We start from the raw sequence: 13,544 nt of genomic DNA, 5'->3' as shown, positions 1-13,544 counted from the left end.
TAACCATTTTGGCCATTTCTAATAGTGTAACATTGAACAAGTCATTTAGCTTCTGAGTCATTGTTTCTCGACTCAAAAGAAGAAAAGAAAGAAGTTCTAGGGTGTCAAAAAACAATCAAATGACTACTATTTGTTAGATGGGTAATTATCCAGTAGAAAAAAGCAAGGGCTTAGAAATTATACATATATGGATTTAGGAGCTTTTGTAGCAGAGTAATAGTAAGCATTTCCATTAACTTACCTTTTTTGAACTTTGGTCTTTCTTGTAAAATGGGATGAATAATGCCTACCTAATTAAAAAACAACTTGATCGCTTCTTGGCCTTTTGGCTAAGATCAAGTGTAGTATCTGTTCTTATCAGTTTAATATCTGATACATCCTCTATTTGAGGACATTATATTAATGTATTTTTGGAATAGGGAGATGGAATAGGCACTTGCTCCGTCCACTCCATGCATCAACCCGGTATTGCAGTACCCCTGGGAACAGTGCACCAAGGGGGAAAAACAAACAAACAAACAAACAAACTTGAAACAACCTAAGTACTATGAATAAAGGAGCAGATAAAATAAACTATGGTACAGGTGCTTAATTCGCAAATATTTTCTCCCATTGTATCCCTTTGATATGTCCATTAAAGCACAAAAGTTTTAAATTTTGTTGAAGTTCACTTTGTTTTTTTCTTTTGTTTATGCCTTGGTGTCATATCAAAGAAGGCTTTGCCTAACTGAAGGTCACAAATACCTGTATTTTCTTCAAGGAGTTTTACAGTTTAAGCTTTACATCTTGGTCTTTGATCTGTTTAATTTTTTTGTATGGTGAGAGAAAGAGGTCCAACTTCATTCTTTTGCATGTGGATATTTAGTTGTCCTAGTTGTTAAAAAGACAATTCTTGCTCCATTGGCATTCTTAAAAAAATTTTTTTTTAAAATTTGTTATTGACAGTGCTACAGATGTCCCTCATTTCACACTCCTTCTCCTTTGCTCCCCTACTCTGCTGCATACCTTCAGCACTATTTTCTGCGTCCATGAGCTATACATATACAGTAAAACCTCGATATAAGACTAATTTGGGCTAGGGAGTATCTGTTAAGGCAAAAGTCCGTCATAAAGTGGGTTTTCCAAATGAGTATGTTAAAAATGGATAAATTAGTTTATCTGTTTTTACTTACACCGACACATTTGTGTAATTAAAGTTAAGCATGTATGAAAAGTTTAATTTCACAGAAGAGTTTTCTATATGTATTACTGTAATTTTAAATTTCTACTGAATTTAAATGCATGCATTCACCTGTAACCTCTAGTAAACAAATGCACACAGCTGAGGTATGGCCTAGAGCCCAGCCCGGCAAAACTGCTGCAGAAAGTTCCACTAGAAACATCAGAACCAATTACTGAGCAGCAACAGAACCAATTACTGAGGGATGCAGTGTGATCACTTGCTAATCATTCTCTGAACGTTGCTTAAGAGCGGTGACTCTTGGATTTAAATATGTAAACGACTAGGGGCCCAATGCACGAATTTGTGCACCTTGAAAGGAACTGTGGGCTGTGAGGCTGTGGTGGGCACAGAGGCGGGTCTCGGCCCTTCCTCCACGCCCCCGCCCGGCCCCTCCTGCCACGGCTCCCAGTCCCCTGTCTGCTGGCAGCCCTGCTCCCGCCACCGCTGCTCCCACGCGCTGAGGGTGCTGGCCCCGCTCGCACCCACTGACAGCGTGGAGCGAAAGGGGCTGGCGCCAGCAGTGGGTGTGAGCAGGGTTGGCGCCGTCAGCGGGTGCAAGTGGTGGCTGCTGCCCTGATCACCCTTCAGGAGCAGGGGGAGGTGGAGAAGCCTGCAGGGGCGATCAGGGCTGGCAGCCACCACTCGCACCTGCTGATGGCGCCGAGTGATCGGGACCGGCAGAGGGTGGCAGCTCCGGCGCTGGCAGTGGGTGCGAGTGGGGCCAGTGCCGGCAGCAGGTGCGAGTGCTGGGAGGGACTGTGGCGTATAGGACCAAAGAATTTTCAGTAACCACCAGAGGCTCACCCTGATGACAGCGACCTGTGACCTGCCTTGGTCTGGTGCTCCCACTCACCTGTTCCACCATCCTGCCATGGCCGATGCCCACCATGTTCCGCACGCGCCCCCTAGTGGTTAGTGCACGTCATAGCAGCTGGTTGTTCGGTTGTTCCGCTGTACGGTCTATTTGCAAATTAGTGTTTTATAGATAGTTGTAGAAATGGAATAGTAATTTATGTTGGTGAAATTACTAATGTTTTTTCCAACATATGGCCTATTTGCTAAAATTTATTAAAAATAACAGTGAGTTAACATGCCCTGACCAGTTTGGCTCAGTGGATAGAGCGTGGGCCTGCGGACTGAACGGTCCCAGGTTCGATTCCGGTCAAGGGCATGTATCTTGGTTGCGGGAACATCCCCAGTGGGAGGTGTGCAAGAGGCAGCTGATCAATGTTTCTCTCCCATCAATGTTTCTTACTCTCTATCCCCCTCCCTTCCTCTCTGTAAAAATTCAATAAAATATATTTAAAAAAAAAATAACAGTGAGTTAACAAAAAATACTTAATTTAATTATAAGGAAATCTTAAAAGCATTTTAAAATGAACAGGGTTATAATTTTCACATATGACATACAGACTGGGAATTTTGTCCATTAAATCCAAAGTTTGTTAAATTGAAGGCCACAAAATCTAGGTTTTACTGTACCACACATGCTTGATTATTCTGCCTTCTTAGTGATTTTTGAACCAGGAAGGGAGTCTTCCAATTTTCTTTTAGATTGCTTGACTTTGTTTTTTATCTTTGGTGTGGGGGCTGCATTTCCATGTGAATTTTAGGATCAGCTTGCCAATTTGTGCAAAGAAGGTAACTGAGGCTTTTGTAAGGATTGCATTGAATCTGTTGATCAATATGAGAATATTGATATTTTAATAATGTTAAATCATCTAATATATGAACATGAAATTTCATTCCATTTAGTTACGGTTTCCTTTATATTTTCAATTGTGTTCTGAAGTTTTCAGAATACTCGCACTTTTGTTAAATTTATTCCTGGATTTCTTGTTAAGGCTATTGTAATAGGAGTTTTTTGGTAATTTCATTTTGATTGTTCATTGCTGGTATATAGAACTATAATAGATTTTTCTATACTAGTATTTTTCATTTTTCCTTCCATTTTCCTGACTTAATCTTAGTCTTAATAGTGTGTTAGTGGATTCCTTCAGATTTTCTATATACAAGATTAAGTCATCTCCAGAGGTAGTTTTACTTTTTTTCCCCTTCACTCTTGGATTCCTTTTATTTTTGTGTTGTCTAATTGAAATGGCTAGAATCACAAGTACAGTGTTGAACTGAAGAGGTGAGATTGGACTTCGTTGTCCTGTTCCTGATCATATAGAAAATGTATTCAGTCTTTTTCCACAAAATGATAGCTGTGAAGTTTCCAGAAATGCCTAATTTTATTTTTTATTTTTATTTTTTATATTTCTTTATTGATTTCAGAGAGGAAGGGAGAGGGAGAGAGAGATAGAAACATCAGTGATGAGAGAGAATCATCGATCAGCTGCCTCCTGCATGCCCCACACCGAGGATCAAGCCCGCAACCTGGCATGTGCCCTTGACTGGAATCGAACCCGGGACCCCTCAGTCCACAGGCCAACGTTCCATCTACTGAGCCAAACAGGCTAGGGCCTAATTTTATTTTTTGATGAAAATTGTTTCCCAGAGAGTCTAATTTTTGCTGTAAAAAAATTCTGGGTGTTTTGGTTGACCTGAAACATGAGCCTGTGTTATTACCCATTACTGTCCTAGGGGCTAGAAAAAAAAGAAATCTTCTATTTGTTAAGAAAAATATATGCATAATGTTGGTAATATTTTCTTTATTTAGCTAGTATTACTAAAAGCACTCATTTTCTAGATTTAATTATTTGAAATTAAGCAGTTGGTATAGTGGAGTAAGAATAAATCTGTACAACCTTTTTAATTTTAATTTATACTATATGTTTTGGTTTATAGTAAAATCCAGTGGTGTTTATCTTTAAAGTTTTCTGTATTTTTTTAGTTTTCTATTATAAAGTTATTTTGCTTCTTTTAAACTGCCCTCTCTTTATATTTAAAACACTTATGAAATTACTGAAAACAGTACAGAAGCATACAGAGCAAGATGTAAAAGAAGCCCTTTATGTCTTTTCATTCCCATTACCTTCCAAACATATAACCATGTAAGTAGATTGAAGTACATCCTTTTTCTGCGTATATAATTGCAAACATATATACATATAAATGTTAAGTGTTTGCCATAAATATTGTTATTTACATGCTTTTTTTAAAGTAGTAGGATTTGAAGGTCTTTCCATAAGGCTAGATAATATACCATAATGAAATTTATCAAGCTATATTTAACTGTCAGTTGTTGGGTACTAAGCTGATTTTTCTATATTACAAGCTATCCTTTAAAAGATATTGTGTAATAACTTTTTGACACAAATGGAAATATTTTCTAAGAAGTATTCTTGTAAGTAAAATTGCAGATCAAAAGCATTTGATAGATATTACCAAATTGACTTTTTAAAAGCCTTAACAATTTTATATTCCCTTAACAATTTATATTTATAAATTGATAATTTATGTGTGACCATTTCTCTGCATTCTCATGAATACTTGGTATTTTCAAAAGTTCTATTTTGGCCATTCTGATGGATGGAAATTTATTACCATTATTTTATTTTGCCTTTTCTGGTTACCAAAGAGAAGGGAGCATTTTAATTTCTTTACTGGTGATTTGTGTTTCTTATGTGACTATTATTTTTATAATCACGAAGACCCTCTATTATTAAAAATAAGGAAATGTTTACATTAGAAAAATTAGTTTTGATTATTAAATTCATATTAGAAAATGGGTGTAAGATGTTTGGTTGTTAATGAAAATAATAAAATCATCTCAGTGTTTATATGAAGATACCAATTAACTAAATGTAATTGTTTTCTATTTTTTTAGTTTAAGTAGAATTTTATCAATGGACCTATGACCATTGGTTAACTAGCTGGTTATCAATGACGCAAAGCATTCTGCTAGTATTTGCAGGCATTCAGAGAAGATAACCTGTTTGCTTGTTTTTATCCATCAATTCAATAGAAATCTTTTGATCCCTTGTTGCATAACAGAAAAAGTTTTAGGCACTGGCGATGTAATGATAAACAAGACTGGTGGAGGAGAGGGGTACAGATGTGTTCACATATCTTTCTGGTGAGGGGAGGTCTCACTGTGGAGTTGATAAATGGAGCCCTGAATGATGAGAAAGAATCAGCCATGTGATGATGTAAGCATTTCAAGAGAAAACAGTATGTGTGAAGATAAGAAGTCAGGAAGAAGTGTGACCTTTTGAAGAATCAGCAGTGTCTAGTATGGCTGGAGCCTACTGAGTGAAGGAGGATATAAGGATGAGAGGCAGTTTGGGTCTTGTGGATGACAAAGATTTTGACTTTTATTCTAAATGCATTGTGACGCCATTGGAAAGTTTTAAGACAATCCAGCTTATGTTTTTAAAAGCCAAAAGACATAAAATACAAGGCGGTGTGTAACAAGTGTTATGTGATTTCAGCAAATGTGGAGGTTATAGAGGAGATGATACTTTAGCTTGATCCATGAAGATAATTAAGAATCAAATAAGTGAAGGGGAAGGATGTAGTATGGTGTAGTAGCAATAAATAGAGCCTGGCTTTGAATTGGAAAACTTGGTCTTGAGTTTGACTGTACCTCTTCGTAGCTCCTGGACTCTGAATAAACTTCTTAACCATCTTTATTTTAGTCCCCTCATCTGCTTTCTTTTATACCTTGGTTGCTATGAAGAGCAAGTCAAATTAAAAATGCCTAGAAAAGTGTTTTGTAAACGGTGAGGTTCAATGCAGTATGTTTGTTTATTCAGTAAAAGACTGCTATTTATGTGGTATTATGCTAAGAGGTATGGAGTGATAAAAAAAATAGACCTCAAAGAGGTATATTCTGCTCCTCAAAGAGGATGTAGTCTAGTAGACAATCTATATATATAAAAGCCAAGCGACCTGAACGACTGGTCACTATGACCTGCACTGTGGCCAGCCAACAGGCCAGATTGGGGGCGGGGCCAGCCGGCCAACCTCCCACGGCCCCTTCCCCCAGCCGGCCTGGCCCCGATCGGCCCAATCAGGGTGGGCCATCTAGACCCCACCCGTGCACGAATTCGTGCACTGGGCCTCTATTGTGGTACATAAAATAAAACGTTGAGTCATAAAAATCATATAAAGTGCTATGGGGATTGAAGCAAGCAAGGAGAGCTTGCTGCTTTCTTGGTGTTGGTGGTAAGGGTTTCTGAAGGAAGGACTCTTGAATTAGGCCTTAAAAGATGGATAGGACTTTAATAGAAGATGGAAGGAAGAGAAATTTCTCAGTAGATGAATCTGTGGGAGTAAAGGCATGGAAAGAAGCATTAGGCAGATTCAGAAATTGATAAGAAAGGCAGGGTTCTGGGCTAAGGAAGGTGAGTTAATTTGGTAAGAATACTATCACCAATATACTTAATTCTGCAAATATTTGTTAAGCATCTGCTCTTGCTATGTTTGTGCTAGGTAGGGCTATGAAGACACAGTGATCTCAATTTAGTTAGGGGAGACAGATGATCTAATTATTATTCTAATGAGATACGACCAAAAGCTGGTAGAATCAAAGAACAAGGAACATCTTCAGCTGCCTGACTTCATAAGGGAAAACTTTATATAGAGGTCTTGTAGACCTGTTGCTTTGATATGAAGTATCTCTTTGCTTAGCAGATAAAAGAGGTGAAGAGAGGCGTGTCGGAGAAATGTTTCTCTGTGTGTTTTGGGATGGCGTGGCAAGACCTTTGTATGCAGTGCAAGGCTGTGAAGAGTTTTGTAGAGGGTTAACTGAAAGATGCAGGTGGCAGTATGGAGAGTAAATTGGAAAAGGTAGAGACTAGAGGTAGGGAACCTGGCAAAAAGGATATTTTGGAAATGATGTTTTATGGTTTTGGTCTCTATCCTAATTGGACCAAGGGAGAGATGATGTAAGCCCTAATGTGAAATAGTAACTATTGGGATAAAGAGCCTGGAAAACTGGAGAGATGTTATATATAGAATTAGCAGGTCTTGGATATCAGTGGATATGGACGAAGGGAGGAAAGGAATGACGTACGGATTTCTGCTATTTCAGTGAATGCCATTGCCTGAGAATAGGATATATTTAAGGAGAAAGGAGGGTGGGTTTGGAGAGGAAACAATAGTGTGTTGTTGTTTGTTTGAGATTATTCCCATTTTATTATCTCTTTTATAGATGAGGAATGTGATGTACAGAGATCTTATGTTATTGAGAGTACATTTATTTTTTAATACATTTTATTAATTTTTATGGAGAGGAAGGGAGAGGGATAGAGAGTTAGAAACATGGCTGAGAAACATCCATCAGCTGCCTTCTGCACGCCCCCTACTGGGGGTTGAGCCCGCAACCAAAGTACATGCCCTTGATCAGAATCAAACCCAGGACCCTTCCGTCTGCAGGCCGATGCTCTATCCACTGAGCCAAACGGGTGAGGGCGGAAACAATAGTTTTAACTCTATTGTGTTGAAGGTGCATATAGGATAGTTGGAAGGCAGAGGATGACTTGGTGGGGTAATCAATACTTAGGTGATAATTAAAGCTATCCATAAGCATAAAATAAATTATTATGGGAGAATGAGTATGGTGAAGAAGATAACCTTAAAGAGCACTGAGAATCATAAAAGTAAGAAAAGAATCAGGAAAAAAGTAGTGGAAGTAGTTAGGAAGTGTTTTTTAAGGGTGTGATCAACATTGTCATCACAGATATTGATATTTTTCTTCCCTCCTTTCTCCCACCCCCCAAAATAAAGGAAAGGCAGATCATTGGTCACCTCAATAATTACAGTGAGGGTAAGAGCCAGAATTTGGCTGTAATTGGAAGAAGAGGTAAAAATACAACATCAAGGTACCATCATTTGCATGTTTTTTTCTGGCCTGTTTGTAAAAAGCTTGGAGACTTGAGTTAATTTATTCCTTGAGACAAAAAAGCAAATGGACTATTGCAGTAGAGGTGCTCATCATAGTCCATCTGAAACTTTAATGAGGGTCTTATTAAATGCAGGTTCTGTGTCAAAGGGTCTGGGTTGAGGCCAGAGATAAAACATTTCTGACAAGCTTTCAGATGATGCCAGTGTTGCTGTCCGTAGACCACACTCTGAGGATGCAGGGGTGGGCAAACTTTTTGACTCGAGGGCCACAATGGGTTCTTAATCTGGACCGGAGGGTCGGAACAAAAGCATGGATGGAGTGTTTGTGTGAACTAATATAAATTCAAAGTAAAGGAGCAGAGGGGAGAGCAAGAGAACCCTCCGCTCTTTCGGCTCCGCGGGCCGGATAGAACAGCCGAACGGGCCGGATCCGGCCCGCGGGCCATAGTTTGCCCACGGCTGAAGAGGGTATGAGATTGGTGGCATTTTAGAGGACTTAGCCTTGGATAGGAAGAGAAACACCTCTACTCAGGTGGACTGTAACTTGGATGGAGATAAAGATTACATTTGCAGGCAAGAGACATGCTTTTTGTTTGTTTTTTAAATGTTTATTGGTTTTTAGAGAGAGAGAAAAGGAGACATAGAAACATCAGTGAAGAGAGAGAATCATTGATAGGCTGCCTCCTGCACACCTCACACTGGGGATCGAGCCCACAACCCAGGCATGTGCCCTTGACCAGAATCGAACCCAGGACCCTTCAGTCCACAGGCTGACGCTATATCCACTGAGCCAAATTTCTAATGCTGCGACTCTTTAATACAGTTCCTCATGTTGTGGTGACCCCAACCATAAAATTATTTTCGTTGCTACTTCATAACTGTAATTTTGCTACTGTTATGAATTGTAATGTAAATATCTGTGTTTTCCGATGGTCTTAGGCTCTATAGCAGTGGTTCTCAACCTGTGGGCAGGTTGAGAACCACTGCTATAGAGCCTAAGACCATCGGAAAACACAGAAATAATTTTAAAACACGAAAATAATTTTAAAATACAGAAATAATTTTAAAAGACGAAAATAATTTTATGGTTGGGGGTCACCACAACATGAGGAACTGTATTAAAGGGTCGCGGCATTAGAAAGGTTGAGAACCACTGGGCTAGAGCAAGAGACATGCTTTTGGTAATCTTTTTATTTTTTCTGTGAAATAGAAGTACGGTGATGTTAAGAAAAGACATTGGGCCTTAACTGGTTTGGCTCTGTGGATAGAGCATCAGCCTGCGGACTGAAAGGTCCCAGGTTTGATACCAGTCAAGGGCATATACCTTGGTTGCAGGCACATCCCCAGTAGGGGGTGTGCAGGAAGCAGCTGATCAATGTTTCTCTCTCATTGATGTTTCTAACTCTCTATCCCTCTCCCTTTCTGTAAAAAAATCAATAAAATATATATAAAAAAGACAAGACATTGGGAATGGTGGGTGAACTTGAGGAAAGTTGTGAAGGTTTGGAATAGGTACTAAAAAGAGAAGGAAGGTGAGTGAATTGGGGACATGTAGTAATCACTGAACAGTGAGGATTACTTTAGTTATCATGTCTATAGAAATAATTAGAGCAGGGAAAGATTAGATATGTGAAAAGATCAGTTATTTTTAATAAGTTAAGGAAGGAAGCCTACAGGAGAGTTAATGAGGTCTGAAATAGAACAGTACCCTGGAGAATTGAAGATGAAGGTGTGTAGTCTGAATAATGCTCCACCCCTCCCCAAAGATATTCCTGTGAATCTGTGACTATGTTACCCTATATGGCAAAAGGGACTTACTTTTTAAGATATGGTTAAAATAGGGAACTTGTGATGGAGAGATGATCCTGGATGGGTACTGGGTACTATGTAATCACAGGATCTTTATTTTTAATTGAATTTATTGGGGTAACCGGTTCTCAAAACGATACAGGTTTCAAGTGTACACCTCAATAAAATATTATCTGTCCAGTGCATTGTGTCCCATCACCCCAGGCAAAGTTTCTTTTGGTCTCCATTCCCCCCCACTTTGTCCACTTCCACCTAGCCTCCACCCCCTTTCCCTCTGGCTACCACACTGTTGTCTATGTGTTATGTATATATGTTTTTTTTAAAAAAATATATTTTTGTTGATTTCAGAGAGGGAGGGAGAGAGGGAGATAGAGGAGAGGGAGAGAGAGGGCAAGAGAGAGAAACATTAATGATGAGAGAGAACAGTTGATCAGCTGCCCTCCTGCACGATGGGGACCAAGCCTGCAACCCGGGTATGTGCCCTGACTGGGAATGGAACCGTGACCTCCATTGAGCCACACTGGCTAGGTTGTATATATGTGTTTTTTTGGCTAATCCCTTAATCTTCTTTCAATCAGTCCCCACATTCCCCTCCCCTCTGTCAGCTGTCAGTCTGTTCCATGTATCCATGCCTCTGTTTCTATTTTGTTCGTCAGTTTATTTTGTTCATCAGATTGCACATATAAGTGAGATCATATGGTATTTGTCTTTCTCAGACTGGCTTATTTCATTTAGCATAATGCTTTCCATACTGTCAGAAAGCATAAGAGTTTATTCTTTTTGATGGTTGAATAGTATTCCATTGTGTAAATGTACCACAGCTTTTTCATCCACTCATCTACTGATGGGCACTTGGGCTGTTTCCAGATCTTGGCTGTTGTAAATAATGCTGCAACAAACACAGGAGTGCATATATTCGTTCACATTAGTGTTTTGGGATTTTTAGGATATGTTCCCAGAAGTGGGATCACTGGGTCAAAAGGCACTTCCATTTTTAATTTTTTTTAAGGAAATGCCATATTGTTTTCCACAGTGGCTGTACCAGTTTGCATTCCCACTAACAGTGCATGATGGTTTCCTTTTGTCCACATTCTAGCCAGCACATGTTTGTTGATTTATTGATGATAGCCATCCTGGCAGGTGTGAGGTAATATCTTATTGTAGTTTTAATTTGCATCTCTTTGATGACTAGTGATATTTAGTATTTTTTCTTATGTCTTTTGGCCATCAGTATATCTTCTTTGGAGAAGTATCTATTCAGGTCCTTTGTTCATTTGTGTGTGTGTGTGTGTGTGTGTGTGTGTGTGTGTGTGTGTGTGTGTAATTGATTTCAGAGAGAGGAAGGGAGAGAGAGAGATAGAAACATCAATGATGAGAGAAAATCATTGATTGGCTGCCTCCTGCACACTGCACATTGGGGATCAAGCCTGCAACCTGGGCATGTGCCCTGACTGGAAATCGAACTGTGACCCCCCAGGTTCATAGGTCAATGCTCAACCGCTGAGCCAAACAGGCTGGGCCTCCAATAATTTCTGAGAAGTGAATTGCACAGTCATTAAGTAGTTCCCAATATTTAGGAACTTTTACTTATTGCCTAATGACAGGTTTTGTCTTTTTCACTCTTGTAGACAGACCTACTTCTGAATTTAATGGGTGAAGATGCTTTTGAGATGTAGAGATTGTCTCCCTGGTAAAAGATCAGTCACCCTGCTACTCCTATCCCTTGGTATCCTTGTTGCCTGCTTCTGTTTTCTTAGATAGTAGTGATGCCTTGTCATACTTTTTCCTCCCTAATTCTTTTTTGTTGTTGTTGTTGTTCCACTTATTTATGCATTCATTGGTTGTTTCTTTTTTTTTTTCTAATTCTTTTTTTTTAATGTTTTTATTGATTTCAGAGAGGATGGGGGAGCGAGAGAGAGATAGAAACATCAGTGATGAGAGAGAATCATTGATCAGTTGCCTTTTTCCTGGCCCCCCATTGGGGATCGAGCCCACAGCCCTGGGAATTGAACCGTGTCCTCCTGGTTCATGGGTCAGTGCTCAACCACTGAGCTGCACCTGATGGACTTCCTCCTAATTCTTAACAGTATTTCTTCTCTCAGAATCTGTTTTCATCCAACCTCACCTTTGAGCATTTGTAGGCTAGATCAAGATTAAGACATTCACTCTAGTTTCAGTAAAACTATAGCCACCAGATCACCAGACAATATTCTACTTAAAAGCACTTTTTGTTTTTTAAAAATCCTCCCACAAAAACTATATTATGATTTTGAAATTAAATAAATCTTTCATTTCACAGGCTGGAGTTAGCAGTTTTTATAAATTTTAACTGAACATTTCTGAATTACTGACTAAATCTTAATTATTTTCCGCCAGACGGTCTGCCAAATCCCGAAGCAGAAGCCCATATTCATCTAGGCATTCAAGATCTCGTAGTAGGCACAGATTGTCTAGATCCAGAAGTCGTCATTCTAGCATTTCTCCTAGCACACTAACTCTGAAGAGTAGCCTGGCAGCTGAATTGAACAAGAATAAAAAAGCACGAGCTGCAGAGGCAGCAAGAGCTGCAGAGGCAGCGAAAGCTGCAGAGGCAGCCAAGGCTGCTGAGGCCGCCGCCAAAGCTGCCAAAGCCTCAAACACTTCTACACCTACCAAGGGGAACACAGAAACTGGTGCCAGCGCATCACAAACAAACCATGTGAAGGATGTGAAGAAACTTAAGATTGAGCCTGCACCTTCTCCCTCAAGTGGTGGAACTTTGAAAAATGACAAGGCTAAAACAAAGCCACTTATTCAGGTAACAAAGGTGGACAATAATTTGATTGTAGATAAAACCGCCAAGAAAGCAGTTGGGAAGGAGAGTAAATCTGCTGCTACAAAGGAGGAACCAGTATCTCTTAAAGAGAAAACCAAACCACTTACACCAAGCACAGGAGCCAAGGAGAAGGAACAACATGTAGCTCTAGTGACCTCTACATTACCACCATTACCTTTGCCTCCCATGCTGCCTGAAGATAAAGATGCTGATAGGTAAGTGCAGAAAATTTGGTCAATAACTGCTTATTATTATTATTTTTTTGTTAATTCTCACTCGAGGATATTTTTCCATTGATTTTTAGAGAGAGTGGAAGAGAGAGGGAGAGACTGAGAGGTTGATGTGAGAGACACATCGATTGGTTGTCTTCTGCATGCACCCTGACCAGGGCCAGGGTACGTGCCCTTGACTGGAATCGAACCCAGGACCCTTCAGTCCGTGGGCCGATGCTCTATTCACTGAGCTAAACTGGCTAGGGCAGGTCAGTAACTGTTTAAAGAAAAAAATATGTAAGTTTGAAGTGAGAAATTATTTGATTTATTCCCCCCAAAAAAACTTTACAAAAAATATGTGGATTAATTTTCTTTCTAATATATGTCTTAAAATGAAGCACATTGTAGAATGACAAAATTATAGCTTATGCTAAGAATTCCCTGGAAAAATTTGCCATTGTCTTGGAATACAATGTATATATCAGTTTGAGTTTGAGAATTAGAACTGCCGGTATATACTTTGATTTAATATTCCTTGATGATAGTATCAGAGACAGGACATTTTATGAGAGAGTCTGTCCTGGGTGATAAAGCATGTATCTTGGTTTTTTTAAGTTTCTTTAGTGGCCTTTTAAATTTACCAGTTTGGGTGGATTTATGAATTTATCCCTTTAGTTTTTCTTGACTTTAACTT

The 13,544-nt window shown here is 39.3% G+C and overlaps 1 protein-coding gene across 4 annotated transcripts in view; it reads left to right on the top strand.

Annotated features, from left to right (window-relative positions):
- The window catches only part of CDK13 (cyclin dependent kinase 13), a 122,359-nt gene that overhangs the window by 17,244 nt on the left and 91,571 nt on the right, over positions 1 to 13,544 (top strand). For all 4 annotated transcript variants that reach the window (XM_080666904.1, XM_080666902.1, XM_080666903.1 and 1 more), the window contains exon 2: positions 12,200 to 12,853. In XM_080666904.1, the coding sequence (XP_080523030.1) occupies positions 12,200 to 12,853 (654 nt within the window). The remainder of the gene's footprint in view (positions 1 to 12,199; positions 12,854 to 13,544) is intronic.

Source organism: Plecotus auritus (assembly GCF_963455305.1).
Source record: "Plecotus auritus genome assembly, chromosome: 4".
NCBI classification, from domain to species: Eukaryota; Metazoa; Chordata; class Mammalia; order Chiroptera; family Vespertilionidae; genus Plecotus; species Plecotus auritus.
This window is presented reverse-complemented; position numbering and strand designations above follow the sequence as displayed.